The sequence below is a fragment of the Salmo salar genome, chromosome 02 (assembly GCF_965601325.2).
Source record: "Salmo salar chromosome 02, fSalSal1, whole genome shotgun sequence".
In the NCBI taxonomy this organism is placed as follows: domain Eukaryota; kingdom Metazoa; phylum Chordata; class Actinopteri; order Salmoniformes; family Salmonidae; genus Salmo; species Salmo salar.
This window is the reverse complement of record NC_138292.1, coordinates 97,657,965-97,680,070: the sequence shown is the minus strand read 5'-3', so window position 1 is coordinate 97,680,070 and position 22,106 is coordinate 97,657,965. Positions and strand designations below refer to the sequence as shown.

Here is a 22,106-nt window from a genome sequence, read left to right as displayed (position 1 = left end):
GCAGCCACCTCCAGCTCAAGGACTCTCGTCCTTCCCGTCCTCGTCCTTCCCGTCCTCGTCCTCCTCCTCTTACTCTCACTCTCACTCCTCTGGCTCTGCCTCTGTTTCCAATGTTGGCATCCATTGTGGCTCGGATCTCATCAGAGATTACGGTCCTTGTCCTCGTCCTTGTCCTCGTCCTTGTCCTCGTCCTTGTCCTTGTCCTCGTCCTCGTCCTCGTCCTCGTCCTCGTCCTCATCCTCCCCGTCCTCTTACTCTCACTCCTCTGGCTCTGCCTCTGTTTCCAATGTTGGCATCCATTGCTCCAAAACAGAAGAGCTCACCTGTTGCCCTTTTATTCTAAAGCTCTGATTGCTAATTGTAAAACTGTGCGAAGGGTGTTTGCCCATGTGATGAGTCAGTGTGCATATTAAATAATATAATTAAATATAATTAAAGGGTTATATATATATATATATATATATATATATATAATATATAAATACCTGGTTAAATGTGATGAGTCAGTGTGCATATTTGAATGGCGGTGTGTTCATATTATGAAAACAAGAGATTTTCTGCATGAAAATTGTGCCAAATGCAAAGACATTTGTGTGTAGTGTTTTTGAAAAAAAAAAGTGTGTTTTTAGAACTGCAATTTGAGTGTAAAGCAGGAATTGTGCTTGTAGTTTAGCAGAATTGGTTCAGGGGGGGGGGGGGGGGGGTTGGTGCACAAGTTACATGTTGTGGTCATTGTGTCTCACAAGTACCAGTATTTGTGTGTAAACAATTGAGGAAAAACTGTAATAAGAAGAAATTAAATTAAATGAAATTAAGAGTCCCCTTGATATCACCATCTACACACAATCTGTAGTCCTGTGGTGGCTCAGTTGGTAGAGCATGGTGTTTGCAATGCCAATGGTTCTGGGTTCGAACGGGAAGAAAAAAAAAATGTATGAAATGTGTGCATTCACTACTGTAAGTCGCTCTGGATAAGAGCATCTGCTAAATGACTAAAATGTAAATGTACACTCATTAAAAATAACACTGCTTTCACCTTCCATTACTTTGACCCTATCAGGTCATGCTAACGGCCTGATATAGGACGACGGGACACCGACCCCACCCGGTCAAACACACAAACACTTCAGAAGTCAATATTTCATAAACCTAAAAAAAAATACATCTCTGCAGATGTCACCACAGCATATATCTTCTGTGATTTTTTGTTTTTGTTTTTACATTCAGTTTATGTGGTAACAGTTTTGCTATGAATTTCCCATCTCCCTCACTTAGCTTTAAGCACCAGCTGTCAAGCAGCTCACAGATTACTGCACCTGTACATAGCCCATCTGTAAACAGCCCATCTACCTACCTCATCCCCATACTGTATTTATTTATTTATTTTGCTCCTTTGCACCCCAGTATCTCTACTTGCACACTCATCTTCTGCACATTCTACCACTCCAGTGTTTAATTGCTATATTGTAATTACTTCGCCACTATGGCCTATTTATTGCAATTGTAAATGAGAACTTGTTCTCAACTAGTCTACCTGGTTAAATAAAGGTGAAATAAACACATGAATGCTAAGAAGTCAACCTTACTGAAGTATAAATCAAACGTTGGCCGATCCTTCTGTGCTTGGATTAAATCTACTACTCACTGGGATCCTCTTAGGACACCCCCCCCCCCCCCCTCCTCGCCCCTTTGACCCATCCTCCTCTACTTTCTTCACTGCCTCAGCATACGACACCTTCTGCACTACTCTGACTCTCTGTGTCACGTCCTGACCCTAGTAAGACGTCATTTTCTATAGTAGAGTAGGTCAGGGTGTTTTTTGGGTTTTTTTTCTTCTATGTTTTCTATTTCTATGTTTTAGTTCTAGTTTTTTCTATTTCTATGTTGGGGTTATTTGGGTTGATCTCCAGTTGGAGGCGGCCTCTGATTGGAGATCGTATTTAAGAAGGTTTTTTTTTCTTCCTGGGTTTTTGTGGGTTGTTGTTTTCTGTTTAGTGTATGTTCACCTGACGGAACTGTTGTCGGTCGTTTTGTTAAAGTTTATTCATAAAAAGTAAATATGAGCACTCTACTCGCTGCACCTTGGTCCCCTTTATACGACCCGCGTTACACTCTGGCCATTTTAACCTGCCTCTTTCACACTGGACACTTCCGATCCCCCAGCATCATCACCCCGTCTACAGTTAATACACACACACACACACACACACACACACACACACACACACACACACACACACACACACACACACACACACACACACACACACACACACACACACACACACACACACTAACACACACCTTTATCCACCTTCCGACCCCCCCCCCTCAACATCATGGGAGACTAGAGCGTGTAAAAGTTGTTTTCTGATTGGTTAGATATTGGAAAATGTCGGTTTCCCCCATCATATTTGTAGCCTGATGATCATTGGCTAAGAAGTGGTGGATTGTGGGTGAATTTCAATCGTTTTTTTTGTTTGTTTGACTCCTCGCGTCGCCTCTCCGCAACCACCCTTTAAAAAAAAAATGATGCTTTCAAGACACCTGGGAACCATCAGGTAAATTACCTTGACAGAGGAATCAAGACACCTGGGAACCATCAGGTAAATTACCTTGACAGGTAAATCAAGACACCTGGGAACCATCAGGTAAATTACCTTGACAGGTAAATCAAGACACCTGGGAACAAACAGGTAAATTACCTTGACAGAGGAATCAAGACACCTGGGAACCAACAGGTAAAACAAGACACCTGGGAACCATCAGGTAAATTACCTTGACAGAGGAATCAAGACACCTGGGAACCATCAGGGAAATTACCTTGACAGAGGAATCAAGACACCTGGGAACCATCAGGTAAATTACCTTGACAGAGGAATCAAGACACCTGGGAACCATCAGGTAAATTACCTTGACAGAGGAATCAAGACACCTGGGAACCATCAGGTAAATTACCTTGACAGAGGAATCAAGACACCTGGGAACCATCAGGTAAATTACCTTCACAGGTAAATCAAGACACCTGGGAACCATCAGGTAAATTACCTTGACAGAGGAATCAAGACAAAAACAAAACAAGGTCGAAACATGACATCAGTGATAATTCACGTCGGAAAGTCGAAGCTCTAGAAAGATCCCAGAGTTTCGGTCATTTGAATTCAGAGTTGGATGACCGTTCAAAAACTAGTCCCCCCCCCCAGACTGAACTCGAGTTATCATGATGATTTACCATGCTCTGGTCCCTTTACCATGCTCTGGTCCCTTTACCATGCTCTGGTCCCTTTACCATGCTCTGGTCCCTTTACCATGCTCTGGTCTCTTTACCATGCTCTGGTCCCTTTACCATGATCTGGTCCCTCATGGTGATTTACCATGCTCTGGTCCCTTTACCATGCTCTGGTCCCTCATGGTGATTTACCATGCTCTGGTCCCTTTACCATGCTCTGGTCCCTTTAACATGCTCTGGTCCCTTTACCATGCTCTGGTCCCTTTCCATGCTCTGGTCCCTTTACCATGCTCTGGTCCCTCATGGTGATTTACCATGCTCTGGTCCCTTTACCATGCTCTGGTCCCATTACCATGCTCTGGTCCCTTTACCATGCTCTGGTCCCTTTACCATGCTCTGGTCCCTTTACCATGCTCTGGTCCCTCATGGTGATTTACCATGCTCTGGTCACTTTACCATGCTCTGGTACCTCATGGTGATTTACCATGCTCTGGTCCCTTTACCATGCTCTGGTCCCTTTACCATGCTCTGGTCCCTTTACCATGCTCTGGTCCCTCATGGTGATTTACCATGCTCTGGTCCCTTTACCATGCTCTGGTACCTCATGGTGATTTACCATGCTCTGGTCCCTTTACCATGCTCTGGTCCCTTTACCATGCTCTGGTCCCTTTACCATGCTCTGGTCCCTTTACCATGCTCTGGTCCCTCATGGTGATTTACCATGCTCTGGTCCCTTTACCATGCTCTGGTCCCTCATGGTGATTTACCATGCTCTGGTCCCTTTACCATGCTCTGGTCCCTTTACCATGCTCTGGTCACTTTACCATGCTCTGGTCCCTCATGGTGATTTACCATGCTCTGGCCACTCATGATGATTTACCATGCTCTGGTCCCTTTACCATGCTCTGGTCCCTTTACCATGCTCTGGTCCCTTTACCATGATCTGGTCCCTTTACCATGCTCTGGTCCCTTTACCAAGCTCTGGCCCCTTTACCATGCTCTGGTCCCTTTACCATGATCTGGTCCCTTTACCATGCTCTGGTCCCTTTACCATGCTCTGGTCCCTTTACCATGCTCTGGTCCCTCATGGTGATTTACCATGCTCTGGTCCCGTTACCATGCTCTGGCCCCTTTATCATGATCTGGTCCCTTTACCATGCTCTGGTCCCTCATGATGATTTACCATGCTCTGGTCCCTCAGGATGATTTACCATGCTCTGGTCCTTCATGATGATTTACCATGCTCTGGTCCCTTTACCATGCTCTGGTCCCTCATGGTGATGTACCATGCTCTGGTCCCATTACCATGCTCTGGTCCCTCATGGTGATTTACCATGCTCTGGTCCCTTTACCATGCTCTGGTCCCTTTCCATGCTCTGGTCCCTTTACCATGCTCTTGTTCCTCATGGTGATTTACCATGCTCTGGTCCCTTTACCATGCTCTGGTCCCTTTACCATGCTCTGGTCCCTTTACCATGCTCTGGTCCCTCATGGTGATTTACCATGTCCTGGTCACTTTACCATGCTCTGGTCCCTTTACCATGCTCTGGTGCCTTTACCATGCTCTGGTCCCTCATGATGATTTACCATGCTCTTGTCCCTTTACCATGCTCTGGTCCCTCATGGTGATTTACCATGCTCTGGTCCCTTTATCATGCTCTGGCCACTCATGGTGATTTACCATGCTCTGGCCCCTTTACCATGCTCTGGTCCCTTTACCATGCTCTGGTCCCTTTACCATGCTCTGGTCCCTTTACCATGCTCTGGTCCCTCATGGTGATTTACCATGCTCTGGTCCCTTTACCATGCTCTGGTCCCTTTACCATGCTCTGGCCCCTCATGGTGATTTACCATGCTCTGGTCCCTTTACCATGCTCTGGTCCCTTTACCATGCTCTGGTCCCTTTACCATGCTCTGGCCCCTTTACCATGCTCTGGTCCCTTTACCATGCTCTGGCCCCTTTACCATGCTCTGGTCCCTTTACCATGCTCTGGTCCCTCATGGTGATTTACCATGCTCTGGCCCCTTTACCATGCTCTGGTCCCTTTACCATGCTCTGGTCCCTTTACCATGCTCTGGTCCCTTTACCATGCTCTGGTCCCTCATGGTGATTTACCATGCTCTGGTCCCTTTACCATGCTCTGGTCCCTCATGGTGATTTACCATGCTCTGGTCCCTTTATCATGCTCTGGCCACTCATGGTGATTTACCATGCTCTGGTCCCTTTACCATGCTCTGGTCCCTTTACCATGCTCTGGTCCCTTTACCATGCTCTGGTCCCTCATGGTGATTTACCATGTCCTGGTCACTTTACCATGCTCTGGTCCCTCTTGGTGAAAGACCATGCTCTGGTCCCTTTACCATGCTCTGGCCCCTCATGGTGATGTACCATGCTCTGGTCCCTTTACCATGCTCTGGTCCCTCATGATGATTTACCATGCTCTGGTCCCTTTACCATGCTCTGGTCCCTTTACCATGCTCTGGTCCCTTTACCATGCTCTGGCCCCTCATGGTGATTTACCATGCTCTGGTCCCTTTACCATGCTCTGGCCCCTCATGGTGATGTACCATGCTCTGGTCCCTTTACCATGCTCTGGTCCCTCATGATGATTTACCATGCTCTGGTCCCTTTACCATGCTCTGGTCCCTTTACCATGCTCTGGCCCCTCATGGTGATGTACCATGCTGTGGTCCCTTTACCATGCTCTGGTCCCTCATGATGATTTACCATGCTCTGGTCCCTTTACCATGCTCTGGTCCCTTTACCATGCTCTGGCCCCTCATGGTGATTTACCATGCTCTGGTCCCTTTACCATGCTCTGGCCCCTCATGGTGATGTACCATGCTCTGGTCCCTTTAACATGCTCTGGTCCCTTTACCATGCTCTGGCCCCTTTACCATGCTCTGGTCCCTTTACCATGCTCTGGTCCCTCATGGTGATTTACCATGCTCTGGTCCCTTTACCATGCTCTGGTCCCTTTACCATGCTCTGGCCCCTTTACCATGCTCTGGTCCCTCAAGGTGATTTACCATGCTCTGGTCCCTTTCCCATGCTCTGGTCCCTTTACCATGCTCTGGTCCCTTTACCATGCTCTGGTCCCTTTACCATGCTCTGGTCCCTTTACCATGCTCTGGTCCCTCATGGTGATTTACCATGCTCTGGTCCCTTTACCATGCTCTGGTCCCTTTACCATGCTCTGGCCCATCATGGTGATTTACCATGCTATGGTCCCTTTAACATGCTCTGGTCCCTTTACCATGCTCTGGTCTCTTTACCATGCTCTGGTCCCTCATGGTGATTTACCATGCTCTTGTCCCTTTACCATGCTCTGGTCCCTTTACCATGCTCTGGTCCCTTTACCATGATCTGGTCCCTTTACCATGCTCTGGTCCCTTTGCCATGCTCTGGTCCCTTTACCATGCTCTGGTCCCTCATGGTGATTTACCATGCTCTGGTCCCTTTACCATGCTCTGGTCCCTCAGGATGATTAACCATGCTCTGGTCCCTTTACCATGCTCTGGTCCCTCATGGTGATTTACCATGCTCTGGTCCCTTTACCATGCTCTGGCCCCTCATGGTGATTTACCATGCTCTGGTCCCTTTACCATGCTCTGGTCCCTCATGGTGATTTACCATGCTCTGGTCCCTTTACCATGCTCTGGTCCCTTTACCATGCTCTGGTCCCTCATGGTGATTTACCATGCTCTGGTCCATTTACCATGCTCTGGTCCCTCATGATGATTTACCATGCTCTGGTCCCTTTACCATGCTCTGGTCCCTTTACCATGCTCTGGTCCCTTTATCATGCTCTGGTCCCTTTACCATGCTCTGGCCCCTTTACCATGCTCTGGTCCCTCATGGTGATTTACCATGCTCTGGCCCCTCATGGTGATGTACCATGCTCTGGTCCCTTTACCATGCTCTGGTCCCTTTACCATGCTCTGGTCCCTCATGGTGATTTACCATGCTCTGGTCCCTCATGGTGATTTACCATGCTCTGGTCCCTTTACCATGCTCTGGTCCCTTTACCATGCTCTGGTCCCTCATGGTGATTTACCATGCTCTGGCCCCTTTACCATGCTCTGGTCCCTCATGGTGATTTACCAAGCTCTGGTCCCTTTCCCATGCTCTGGTCCCTTTAACATGCTCTGGTCCCTTTACCATGCTCTGGCCCCTTTACCATGCTCTGGTCCCTTTACCATGCTCTGGTCCCTCATGGTGATTTACCATGCTCTGGTCCCTTTACCATGCTCTGGTCCCTTTAACATGCTCTGGTCCCTTTACCATGCTCTGGTCCCTTTAACATGCTCTGGTCCCTTTACCATGCTCTGGTCCCTTTACCATGCTCTGGCCCCTTTACCATGCTCTGGTCCCTCATGGTGATTTACCATGCTCTGGTCCCTCAAGGTGATTTACCATGCTCTGGTCCCTTTCCCATGCTCTGGTCCCTTTAACATGCTCTGGTCCCTTTACCATGCTCTGGTCCCTTTACCATGCTCTGGCCCCTTTACCATGCTCTGGTCCCTTTACCATGCTCTGGTCCCTTTACCATGCTCTGGTCCCTTTACCATGCTCTGTTCCCTCATGATGATTTACCATGCTCTGGTCCCTTTACCATGCTCTGGTCCCTCATGGTGATTTACCATGCTCTGGTCCCTTTACCATGCTCTGGTCCCTTTAACATGCTCTGGTCCCTTTACCATGCTCTGGTCCCTTTACCATGCTCTGGTCCCTTTACCATGCTCTGGCCCCTTTACCATGCTCTGGTCCCTCATGGTGATTTACCATGCTCTGGTCCCTTTACCATGCTCTGGTCCCTTTAACATGCTCTGGTCCCTTTACCATGCTCTGGTCCCTTTACCATGCTCTGGCCAGTTTACCATGCTCTGGTCCCTTTACCATGCTCTGGTCCCTTTACCATGCTCTGGTCCCTTTACCATGCTCTGGTCCCTTTACCATGCTCTGGCCCCTTTACCATGCTCTGGTCCCTCATGGTGATTTACCATGCTCTGGTCCCTCAAGGTGATTTACCATGCTCTGGTCCCTCATGGTGATTTACCATGCTCTGGTCCCTTTACCATGCTCTGGTCCCTTTACCATGCTCTGGCCCCTTTACCATGCTCTGGTCCCTTTACCATGCTCTGGTCCCTTTACCATGCTCTGGTCCCTTTACCATGCTCTGGTCCCTCATGATGATTTACCATGCTCTGGTCCCTTTACCATGCTCTGGTCCCTCATGGTGATTTACCATGCTCTGGTCCCTTTACCATGCTCTGGTCCCTTTAACATGCTCTGGTCCCTTTACCATGCTCTGGTCCCTTTACCATGCTCTGGCCCCTTTACCATGCTCTGGTCCCTCATGGTGATTTACCATGCTCTGGTCCCTTTACCATGCTCTGGTCCCTTTAACATGCTCTGGTCCCTTTACCATGCTCTGGTCCCTTTACCATGCTCTGGCCAGTTTACCATGCTCTGGTCCCTTTACCATGCTCTGGTCCCTTTACCATGCTCTGGTCCCTTTACCATGCTCTGGTCCCTCATGGTGATTTACCATGCTCTGGTCCCTCATGGTGATTTACCATGCTCTGGTCCCTTTACCATGCTCTGGTCCCTTTACCATGCTCTGGTCCCTCATGGTGATTTACCATGCTCTGGCCCCTTTACCATGCTCTGGTCCCTCATGGTGATTTACCATGCTCTGGTCGCTTTCCCATGCTCTGGTCCCTTTAACATGCTCTGGTCCCTTTACCATGCTCTGGCCCCTTTACCATGCTCTGGTCCCTTTACCATGCTCTGGTCCCTCATGGTGATTTACCATGCTCTGGTTCCTTTACCATGCTCTGGTCCCTTTAACATGCTCTGGTCCCTTTACGATGCTCTGGTCCCTTTACCATGCTCTGGTCCCTTTCCCATGCTCTGGTCCTTTTACCATGCTCTGGTCCCTTTACCATGCTCTGGTCCCTTTACCATGCTCTGGTCCCTTTACCATGCTCTGGCCCCTTTACCATGCTCTGGTCCCTCATGGTGATTTACCATGCTCTGGTCCCTTTCCCATGCTCTGGTCCCTTTAACATGCTCTGGTCCCTTTACCATGCTCTGGTCCCTTTACAATGCTCTGGCCCCTTTACCATGCTCTGGTCCCTTTACCATGCTCTGGTCCCTTTACCATGCTCTGGTCCCTCATGGTGATTTACCATGCTCTGGTCCCTTTACCATGCTCTGGTCCCTTTACCATGCTCTGGTCCCTTTACCATGCTCTGGTCCCTCATGGTGATTTACCATGCTCTGGTCCCTTTACCATGCTCTGGTCCCTTTACCATGCTCTGGTCCCTCATGGTGATTTACCATGCTCTGGCCCCGTTGCTCTATCTGACCTACAGTCATACGAACTCAGAGTATGCTCTGGTCCCTCATGATGGTTTCAGTATTGTGGCCACCACCCATATCAAAGTTTCTCTATTCACCCCTTCATATCAAACAGTTATCATGATTCCTGTATTTTATCCATTTTACATTTACTGTCACGCTTGTCGTCGGTTAAAGAGGACCAAAACGCAGCAGGTATGTGAATGCTCATCTCATCGTTTTAATGAATACAAAATGAACACCAAAATAACAAACAGAAATAACGATCGACTGACAGTCTGCAAGGCACAAGGCTAACACAGAACAATCACCCACAAATAACAAACACACCCTAATATATGGGACTCTCAATCAAAGGCAGATAGACAACACCTGCCTTCAACTGAGAGTCCCAACCCCAATTAACCAAACATAGAAACAGACATACTAGACTAAACATAGACATAGACTAAACCTGAAAACCAAACAGTGCCCAAAAACCCCGGAATACTTAAACCAAATGCCCCTTCAACAAAACACACCACCCCGAACCACATAAAACGAATACCCTCTGCCACGTCCTGACCAAACTACAATACCAATTAACCTTATACTGGCCAGGACGTGACATTTACATTTTAGTCATTTAGCAGACGCTCTTATCCAGAGCGACTTACAGTAGTGAATGCATACATTTCATTTCATGCATTTTTTAAAAACATTTTTTATTTATTTTTTGTACTGGCCCCCCGTGGGAATCGAACCCACACCCTGGCGTTGCACACACCATGCTCCACAAACAGAGCCACAGGGAAGACTCACCCCTTCATATCAAACAGTAAAGATGATTCCTGTAGTTCACCCCTTCATATCAAACAGTAAAGATGATTCCTGTAGTTCACCCCTTCATATCAAACAGTAAATATGATTCCTATAGTTCACCCCTTCATATAAAACAGTAAAGATGATTCCTATAGTTCACCCCTTCATATCAAACAGTAAAGATGATTCCTATTGTCACGTCTTGACCCTAGTAAGATGTTATTTTCTATGGTAGAGTAGGTCAGGGCGTGACAGGAGGGTGTTTTTTCTATGTTTTCTATTTCTATGTTCATGTTCTAGTCTTGTATTTCTATGTTGGAGTTTTTGTTTTGGGATGATCTCCAATTAGGGGCAGCTGGTCCTCGTTGTCTCTAATTGGAGATCATATTTAAGTAGTTTTTTTTTCTACCTGGGTTTGTGGGAGATTGTTTTTGAGTACATGTTATCTCTGCGTCACGGTTTGTTGTTTTTGTTCGTTCAGTTAATTGTTTATGTATCGCATTGTTTCACAGTGTAAATAAAATGTGGAATGACACACACGCTGCACTTTGGTCCGCTTCTTCCTTACGACAACCGTGACACCTGTATTTCACCCCTTCATATCAAACGGTAAAGATAATTCCTGTATTTAATCCTTGACTTGACTGCTGTCTTCTACAGGGATTTAGTGGTGAGATTGTCCCCTTTCACAATACAGTTATTTAGCACAAGTTTTTTTTAAATTTTTATCCTGAAAGATGTACAGCATTAGTATTCAAGTGTATTCATTAACAAGACTACATAACATCCATAATACAAACATGGTCCAGTAAACGGTCTGACAAAAGTTGAAAAAAATAATAATAACATTGTACATTACCGTACTGAAAACGGATTCCAGAGTCTTAACTAATCAGTTTGGCAATCAAGCTGGTGGTCAAATCACTGACACGTTATATATATGTATATATATACAGTGGGGAGATTAAAGTATTTCATACACTGCCGATTTTGCAGGTTTTCCTACTTACAAAGCATGTAGAGGTCTGTAATTTTTAATCACAGGTACACTTCAACTGTGAGAGACAGAATCTAAAACAAAAATCCAGAAAATCACATTGTATGATTTTTACGTAATCAATTTGCATTTGGTGATTATATATATATATATATATATATATATTGATAATATATCAATATATATATTATCAACTCTAACCCTAGTTAAATAAAGGTTAAATAAAAATATAAATACAAATGAGATCCTGAGCCGACTGTTTTTTTTCTGTTCAACCTGATAATTAATTGCCACCCGCTTTGTTGTTGTGACGGGTCTAAATCGGTCCCTGACTGAAATGTAAACAAGTAGTGGGACTGGCTTTGCAGGTCCAGGGTTTAGTTCATGGGCCTCCTGTATCCCTGCTAAGATTTCTCTTTCTACCTTCCTGTTTTACTATAACGATTCATAATGCCCCCAGTGTCTGTTTCTAACTTCCTGTTTTACTATAACGATTCATAATGTATTAAGGGCTGTATTAAGGGCTGTATTAAGGGCTGTATTAAGGGCTGTACTAAGGGCTGTACTAAGGGCTGTATTAAGGGCTGTATTAAGGGCTGTATTAAGGGCTGTATTAAGGGCTGTCTCCATCTCTACATTCCCCGCTGCCCCTACTGTCTGTCTGTCTCCATCTCTACATTCCCCGCTGCCCCTACTGCCTGTCTGTCTCCATCTCTACATTCCCCGCTGCCCCTACTGTCTGTCTGTCTCCATCTCTACATTCCCCGCTGCCCCTACTGCCTGTCTGTCTCCATCTCTACATTCCCCACTGCCCCTACTGCCTGTCTGTCTCCATCTCTACATTCCCCACTGCCCCTACTGTCTGTCTGTCTCCATCTCTACATTCCCCGCTGCCCCTACTGTCTGTCTGTCTCCATCTCTACATTCCCCGCTGCCCCTACTGTCTGTCTGTCTCCATCTCTACATTCCTCGCTGCCCCTATTGTCTGTCTGTCTCCATCTCTACATTCCCCGCTGCCCCTACTGTCTGTCTGTCTCCATCTCTACATTCCCGCTGCCCCTACTGTCTGTCTGTCTCCATCTCTACATTCCCCACTGCCCCTACTGTCTGTCTGTCTCCATCTCTACATTCCCCGCTGCCCCTACTGTCTGTCTGTCTCCATCTCTACATTCCCCTCTGCCCCTACTGTCTGTCTCCATCTCTACATTCCCCGCTGCCCCTACTGTCTGTCTGTCTCCATCTCTACATTCCCCACTGCCCCTACTGTCTGTCTGTCTCCATCTCTACATTCCCCGCTGCCCCTACTGTCTGTCTGTCTCCATCTCTACATTCCCCGCTGCCCCTACTGTCTGTCTCCATCTCTACATTCCTCGCTGCCCCTACTGTCTGTCTGTCTCCATCTCTACATTCCCCGCTGCCCTGACTGTCTGTCTGTCTCCATCTCTACATTCCCCGCTGCCCCTACTGTCTGTCTCCATCTCTACATTCCCCACTGCCTCTACTGTCTGTCTCCATCTCTACATTCCCCACTGCCCCTACTGTCTGTCTGTCTCCATCTCTACATTCCCCGCTGCCCCTACTGTCTGTCTGTCTCCGTCTCTACATTCCCCGCTGCCCCTACTGTCTGTCTCCATCTCTACATTCCCCGCTGCCCCTACTGTCTCTGATCCAGGACCCAGTAAGGGTTGCATCTCCATCATTTCAACTCTGTCTCTCCCAGACTCATCTGTTGAAATAAAATACAGAAATGAGGATTCAGAAGGAAGCAACAACATTCACACATTAATAACCTGACCGGTAATTTCACATTAGACTCATAAGGCATGAGGTCTTCTCTCCCCGAGGACAACAACATTAATAACCTGACCGGTATTTACACATTAGACTCATAAAGCCTGAGGTCTTCTCTCCCCTGAGGACAACAACATTCACACATTAATAACCTGACCAGTAATTGCACATTAGACTCATAAAGCCTGTGGTCTTCTCTCCCCAAGGACAACAACATTAATAACCTGAACGGTATTTACACATTAGACTCATAAAGCCTGTGGTCTTCTCTCCCCTGAGGACAACAACATTAATAACCTGACCGGTATTTACACATTAGACTCATAAAGCCTGAGGTCTTCTCTCCCCTGAGGACAACAACATTAATAACCTGACCGGTAATTACATATTAGACTCATAAAGCCTGAGGTCTTCTCTCCCCTGAGGACAACAACATTAATAACCTGACCGGTAACTACACATTAGACTCATAAAGCCTGAGGTCTTCTCTCCCCTGAGGACAACAACATTAATAACCTGAATGGTATTTACACATTAGACTCATAAAGCCTGTGGTCTTCTCTCCCCTGAGGACAACAACATTAATAACCTGACCGGTAATTACACATTAATAACCTGACTGGTAATTACACATTAGACTCATAAAGCCTGAGGTCTTCTCTCCCCTGAGGACAACAACATTAATAACCTGACCAGTAACTGCACATTAGACTCATAAAGCCTGTGGTCTTCTCTCCCGCGAGGACAACAACATTAATAACCTGACCGGTAGTTACACATTAGACTCATAAAGCCTGTGGTCTTCTCTCCCCTGAGGACAACAACATTAATAACCTGACCAGTAGCTACACATTAGACTCATAAAGCCTGTGATTACTTTGGGAGATATTCCTCTGCGTTCTGTGTTGACAAGCGATCCCGGAGAGGACTTCTTCTTCAGCTTTCCCTGAGGACAACAACAGATCGTCATTTAAAACATACAGTTGAAGTCGGAAGTTTACATACACCTTAGCAAAATACATTTAAACTCAGTTTTTCACAAATTCCTGACATGTAATCCCAGTAAAAATTCCCTTTCTTAGATCGGTTAGGATCACCACTTTATTTTAAGAATATGAAATGTCAGAATAATAGTAGAGAGAATTTATTTCAGATGTTATTTCTTTCATCACATTCCCAGTGGGTCAGAAGTTTACATACACTCAATTAGTATTTGGTAGCATTGCCTTTAAATTGTTTAACTTGGGTCAAATGTTTCAGCTAGCCTTCCACAAGCTTCCCACAATAAGTAGGGTGAATTTTGACCCATTCCTCCTGACAGAGCTGGTGTAACTGAGTCAGGTTTGTAGGCCTCCTTGCTCGCACACACTTTTTCAGGTCTGCCCACAAATGTTCTATAGGGTTGAGGTCAGGGCTTTGTGATGGCCACTCCAATACCTTGACTTTGTTGTCCATAAGCCATTTTGACACAACTTTGGAAGTATGCTTGGGGTCATTGTCCATTTGGAAGACCCATTTGAGTCCAAGCTTTAACTTCCTGACTGATGTCTTGATGTTGCTTCAATATATCCACATCATTTCCCTTACTCATGATGCCATCTATTTTGTGAAGTGCACCAGTCCCTCCTGCAGCAAACCACGCCCACAACATGATGCTGCCACCCCCGTGCTTCACGGTTGGGATGGTATTCTTCGGTTTGTAAGCATCCCCCTTTATCCTCCAAACATAACGATGGTCATTATGGCCAAACAGTTCTATTTTTGTTTCATCAGACCAGAGGACATTTCTCCAAATACACTGCTCAAAAAAATAAAGGGAACACTTAAACAACACAGTGTAACTCCAAGTCAATCACACTTCTGTGAAATCAAACTGTCCACTTAGGAAGCAACACTGATTGACAATAAATTTCACATGCTGTTGTGCAAATGGAATAGACAACAGGTGGAAATTATAGGCAATTAGCAAGACACCCCCAATAAAGGAGTGGTTCTGCAGGTGGGGACCACAGACCACTTCTCAGTTCCTATGCTTCCTGGCTGATGTTTTGGTCACTTTTGAATGCTGGCGGTGCTTTCACTCTAGTGGTAGCATGAGACGGAGTCTACAACCCACACAAGTGGCTCAGGTAGTGCAGCTCATCCAGGATGGCACATCAATGCGAGCTGTGGCAAGAAGGTTTGCTGTGTCTGTCAGTGTAGTGTCCAGAGCATGGAGGCGCTACCAGGAGACAGACCAGTACATCAGGAGACGTGGAGGAGGCCGTAGGAGGGCAACAACCCAGCAGCAGGACCGCTACCTCCGCCTTTGTGCAAGGAGGAGCAGGAGAAGCACTGCCAGAGCCCTGCAAAATGACCTCCAGCAGGCCACAAATGTGCATGTGTCTGCTCAAACGGTCAGAAACAGACTCCATGAGGGTGGTATGAGGGCCCGATGTCCACAGGTGGGTGTTGTGCTTACAGCCCAACACCGTGCAGGACGTTTGGCATTTGCCAGAGAACACCAAGATTGGCAAATTCGCCACTGGCACCCTGTGCTCTTCACAGATGAAAGCAGGTTCACACTGAGCACATGTGACAGACGTGACAGAGTCTGGAGATGCCGTGGAGAACGTTCTGCTGCCTGCAACATCCTCCAGCATGACCGGTTTGGCGGTGGGTCAGTCATGGTGTGGGGTGGCATTTCTTTGGGGGGCCGCACAGCCCTCCATGTGCTCGCCAGAGGTAGCCTGACTGCCATTAGGTGCCGAGATGAGATCCTCAGACCCCTTATGAGACCATATGCTGGTGCGGTTGGCCCTGGGTTCCTCCTAATGCAAGACAATGCTAGACCTCATGTGGCTGGAGTGTGTCAGCAGTTCCTGCAAGAGGAAGGCATTGATGCTATGGACTGGCCCGCCCGTTCCTCAGACCTGAATCCAATTGAGCACATCTGGGACATCATGTCTCGCTCCATCCACCAACGCCACGTTGCACCACAGACTGTCCAGGAGTTGGCGGATGCTTTAGTCCAGGTCTGGGAGGAGATCCCTCAGGAGACCATCCGTCACCTCATCAGGAGCATGCCCCGGTGTTGTAGGGAGGTCATTCAGGCACGTGCAGGCCACACACACTACTGAGCCTCATTTTGACTTGTTTTAAGGACATTACATCAAAGTTGGATCAGCCTGTAGTGTGGTTTTCCACTTTAATTTTGAGTGTGACTCCAAATCCAGACCTCCATGGGTTGATAAATTGGATTTCCATTGATTATTTTTGTGTGATTTTGTTGTCAGCACATTCAACTATGTAAAGAAAAAATTATTTAATAAGATTATTTCTTTCATTCAGATCTAGGACGTGTTGTTTAAGTGTTCCCTTTATTTTTTGGAGCAGTATAGTATGATCTTTGTCCCCATGTGCAGTTGGAATCCGTAGTCTGTATTTTTTATGCTGGATTTGGAGCAGTGGCTTCTTCCTTGCTGAGCGGCCTTTCAGGTTATATCGATATAGGACTCGTTTTACTGTGGATATAGATACTTTTGTCCTAGTTTCCTCCAGCATCTTCACAAGGTCCTTTGCTGCTGTTCTGGGATTGATTTGCACTTTTCGCACCAAAGTACGTTCATCTCTAGGAGACAGAATGTGTCTCCTTCCTGAGCGGTATGACGGCTGCGTGGTCCCATGGTGTTTATACTTGCGTACTATTGTTTGTACAGATGAACGTGGTACCTTCAGGCATTTGGAAATTGCTCCCAAGGATGAACCAGACTTGTGGAGGTCTACAATTTGTTTTCTGAGATCTTGGCTGATTTATTTTGATTTTCCCATGATGTCAAGCAAAGAGGCACTGAGTTTGAAGGTAGGCCTTGAAATACATCCACAGGTACACCTCCAATTGACTCAAATGATGTCAATTGGCCTATCAGAAGCTTCTAAAGACATGACATCATTTTCGGGAATTTTCCAAGCTGTTTAAAGGCACAGTCAACTTAGTGTATGCAAATTTCTGTGTGTACGCAAACACACACACACACACACCAATTACCCAGCTGTTTAGTATGTTTTTGAATGCTTCCATCTTTAAACAGGAAAACCCAAATTAATATATAATCATTGAAATCATTCTGTGTGGCAAACAACATATTTCTATAGGTGGGTGGGACATCAATGGGTAATATTTTCCTGTCTTGGAGAGTTTGTGACATGTGACTGTATGTTACAGGAATGTGGGACGGAGAGACAGACAGACAGAGACAGGCAGACAGAGACAGGCAGACAGAAAAGCAAACAGAAAGGCATTTTACATTGTAGTAATTTAGCAGAACGATTTACAGCAGTGAGTGAATAGATTTTAATACATTTTTTGTGCTGGTCCCCCGGGGGAATGGAACCCACAACCCAGGCTATGCTCTACCAACTGAGCTACGCAGACAGACAGATAGACAGATAGATAGATAGATAGATAGATAGATAGATAGATAGATAGGATTGATAGATGATAGATAGATAGATAGATAGATAGATAGATAGATAGATAGATAGATAGATAGATAGATAGATAGATAGATAGATAGATAGATAGATAGATAGATAGATAGATAGATAGATAGATAGATAGATAGATAGATAGATAGATAGATAGATAGATAGATAGATAGATAGATAGATAGATAGATAGATAGATAGATAGATTCTTACCAGGGTGATCAACCACATCTGTATTTGGATATATACCTAAAAGACCAGAGTCAGTTAGAAAATACCAAGATCTCCAACTAAATCTGTTTCCTCTCTAAATTAATAAAACCTTGGATTGACACATTGAATAACGATCACATTGAAAAATTGTCTATGAATTTATCTCACATCGGCTCAAACCTGTTTTTTTTAGCTGCTCAACCAGTAAAGACAGTAGTTCGTAAAAACGTTGAATTGAATTTGAAAACTATGACAACATAAAAAACAATATTTTTTTCTCCCCCCAGTGATGTGTATTCCAGCAGAGGTAGAGCGATGCTTACCCAGTTCTTCACCCAGTAGGTTTATGACTCGATCAGGTTCTGCTTTCAGCATGTCGAGGACTAAATCAGGCTCTTCTTTCATTAGACTCTTGTAAAAAGCTGATTTCACCTCTTCGCCGCCTGAATCTACGACCGCGAATAGAAGATTCATCTTCTCCACGTTGGTTTCAGCGGCCGAGATGTTACGATAACGCTGTTCTTGGATCATGGACTTCAGGGCATCTGCTATGGGCATCACCTTGGTGACATTGTCAACGAGCTTCGGCCTACGAGCATCCAAAAACCCGACAACTGGTTAGAAAAGAGAAAAAATATATTAAATTTAGACCGAAACATTCACAAGGAGAATATCTCTGATTATGTCTCTGTATTATCAGATTTTTTTTTTAAATAAATAAAGAACTCATATTTCTACACTCCTTTTCCCCAAGTCCAAATGTTGGTACATAATTTTACTGTAATAAATGTGTTCATATTATATGAGAGGTTATAGACCTACAGTTCATATTATATGAGAGGTTATAGACCTACAGTTCATATTATATGAGAGGTTATAGACATACAGTCAGTAGTTCAACGAGTTCATCTGACTCTGGGTAAGTAGATGAAAGGGTCTCATTACCTAAACCCATAGTATCCCTTTAAGGTATTGCTTCTCTTTATTTAAAACCACACTATCCCTTTAAAAAGGTATTGTTTCTCTTTATTTAACCCAAAGTATCCCTTTAAGGTATTGTTTCTCTTTATTTAACCCAAAGTATCCCTTTAAGGTATTGTTTCTCTTTATTTAAAACCATACTATCCCTTTAAGGTATTGTTTCTCTTTATTTAACCCAAAGTATCCCTTTAAGGTATTGTTTCTCTTTATTTAAAACCATACTATCCCTTTAAGGTATTGTTTCTCTTTATTTAACCCAAAGTATCCCTTTAAGGTATTGTTTCTCTTTATTTAACCCAAAGTATCCCTTTAAGGTATTGTTTCTCTTTATTTCAACCAAAATATCCCTTTAAAGTATTGTTTCTCTCTATTCAACTCAAAGTATCCCTTTAAGACCCCCTCAGAGACTTACCCTTCTTCTCTACATGCTGTCTAATGTTCTCCTCTGTAGACAGAGAGACAACAAGTAAATATAAGTGTTAGAATCATGAACTCTACACACACACACACACACACACACACACACACACACACACACACACACACACACACACACACACACACACACACACACACACACACACAGGGAAACACAGATGTCCAAAATGAACGAATGGCGGGAAACAACGCAATTGTGCATTAGATGACTTGACGTAGTCACAGTGTGGATGAGCCTAGTAGGCTATTTGTTGCTAACCTACATTTTTACGAAACAGTATGTTATAAATCAGGGATTTGGATTCGCAGACCCACAAGCCACTGCTGCCCTTCATGTTGAATTCCTTTTTTTTTTGGGGGGGGGGGCCCACACCTTAATTAAAGTTGCCCATCCCTGTCCTTAATAGCATGAAGTATGATTAGTACACAGTATGTCCTCAATAGTATTTATAATGATGAGTACACAGTATGTCCTCAATAGTATTTATAATGATGAGTACACAGTATGTCCTCAATAGTATTTATTATGATGAGTACACAGTATGTCCTCAATAGTATTTATTATGGTGAGTACACAGTATGTAGTATGATGAGTACACAGTATGACCTCAATAGTATTTATTATGATTAGTACACAGTATATCCTCAATAGTGTGTAGTATGATGAGTACACAGTATGTCCTCAATAGTATTTATTATGATTAGTACACAGTATGTCCTCAATAGTATTTATTATGATTAGTACACAGTATGTCCTCAATAGTATGTAGTATGATAAGTACACAGTATGTCCTCAATAGTATTTATTATGAATAGTACACAGTATGTCCTCAGTAGTATGTAGTATGATGAGTACACTCTATGTATTATGAGGAGTATACAGTATGTACTCAATAGTATGTATTATGAGGAGTACACAGTATGTCCTCAATAGTATTTATTATGAGGAGTACACAGTATGTCCTCAATAGTATTTAGTATGATTAGTACACAGTATGTCCTCAATAGTATGTATTATGATGAGTACACAGTATGTCCTCAATAGTATGTAGTATGATAAGTACACAGTATGTACTCAATAGTATCTATTATGATTAGTACACAGTATGTAGTATGAGGAGTACACAGTATATCCTCAATAGTATGTAGAAAATGTAGACTACATTTGAAATAGTATTTAATCCCAGGTCTGACTCACACATAGCCCACTTACCTTCATCCAGCTTAGTCTGAAGATCTCGATTTTTTTTTGCTGTAATCACAAAGAAAACAGAAATTAATAAGCCATAAGATCCTGTATTGACACTCATAAAAACACTAAACTAAGCATGAGAGCACAAGCTGTTCTGGACGACTGTGCGATCACGCTCTCCGTAACCGATGTGAGTAAGACCTTTAAACAGGTTAACATTCGCAAGGTCGCGGGGCCAGATGTCAGGGCTTTGTGATGGCCACTCCAATACCTTGACTTTGTTGTCCTTAAGCCATTTTGCAACAACTTTGGAAGTATGCTTAGGGTCATTGTCCGTTTGGAAGACCCATTTGCGACCAAGCTTTAACTTCCTGATTGATGTCTTGAGATGTTGCTTCAATATATCCACATGATTTTCCTGCCTCATGTTGCCATCTATTTTGTGAAGTGCACCAGTCCCTCCTGCAGCAAAGCACCCCCACAACATGATGCTGCCACCCCCGTGCTTCACGGTTGGGATGGTGTTCTTCAGCTTGCAAGCCTCCCCCTTTTTCCTCCAAACATAACGATGGTCATTATGGCCAAACAGTTCTGTTTTTGTTTCATCAGACCAGGACACATTTCTCCAAAAAGTATGATCTTTGTCCCCATGTGCAGTTGCAAACCGTAGTCTGGCTTTTTTATGGCCGTTTTGGAGCAGTGGCTTCTTCCTTGCTGAGCGGCCTTTCAGGTTATGTCGATATAGGACTTGTTTTACTGTGGATATAGATACTTTGTCCTAGTTTCCTCCAGCATCTTCACAAGGTTCTTTGCTGTTGTTCTGGGATTGATTTTCACCTTTCACACCAAAGTACGTTCATCTCTAGGAGACTGAATGCATCTCCTTCCTGAGCGGTATGACGGCTGTGTGATCCCATTGTCACGTCCTGACCAGCAGAGGGAGCAATTGTATTCGTTTTGGTCAGGACGTGGCAGGGTTTTTGTGTGTGTTAAGTGTTGTGTTGGTGATTGGACTCCCAATTGAAGGCAGGTGTGTTGAGTTACCTTTGATTGGGAGTCCTATATAGTAGTGTGTGTTTTTCTTTGGGGTTGTGGGTAATTGTTTCTTGTTTAGTGTGGTTGCACCTGACAGGACTGTTGGCTGTCAGTTTCCTTGTTTTTGTAATTGTATAGTGTTCTTTCTAATTAAATTGAAGGATGAATACTAATTCTGCTGCATTTTGGTCCATTTCTGAAGACAGCTGTGACACCCATGGTGTTTATACTTGCGTACTATTGTTTGTACAGATTAACGTGGTACCTTCAGGCGTTTGGAAATTGCTCACAAGGATGAACCAGACTTGTGGAGGTCTACAATTTTTTTTCTGAAGTCTTGGCTGATTTCTTTCGATTTTCCCATGATGTCAAGCAAAGAGGCACTGAGTTTGAAGGTAGGCCTTGAAATACATCCACAGGTACACCTCCAATTTACTCAAATTATGTCAATTAGCCTATCAGAAGCTTCTAAAGCCGTGACATCATTTTCTGGAATTATCCAAGCTGTTTAAAGGCACAGTCAACTTAGTGTACGTAAACTTCTGACCCACTGGAATTGTGATACAGTGAATTATAAGTTAAATAATCTGTCTGT

General features: G+C 44.6%; 1 protein-coding gene across 1 annotated transcript in view; it reads right to left on the bottom strand.

The window, feature by feature from the left end:
* Nucleotides 1-9,792: 9,792 nt before the first annotated feature.
* LOC106594268 (butyrophilin subfamily 3 member A2) overlaps nt 9,793-22,106 on the bottom strand; it is a 68,451-nt gene continuing 56,137 nt past the window's right edge. Inside the window, exons 5-10 of the mRNA XM_045712402.2 lie at nt 20,498-20,536; nt 19,259-19,291; nt 18,189-18,479; nt 17,866-17,901; nt 14,063-14,131; nt 9,793-13,120 (exon numbers count right to left, since the gene is read on the bottom strand). Coding sequence (XP_045568358.1) covers nt 12,930-13,120; nt 14,063-14,131; nt 17,866-17,901; nt 18,189-18,479; nt 19,259-19,291; nt 20,498-20,536 — 659 coding nt within the window. The 3' untranslated portion in view covers nt 9,793-12,929. The remainder of the gene's footprint in view (nt 13,121-14,062; nt 14,132-17,865; nt 17,902-18,188; nt 18,480-19,258; nt 19,292-20,497; nt 20,537-22,106) is intronic.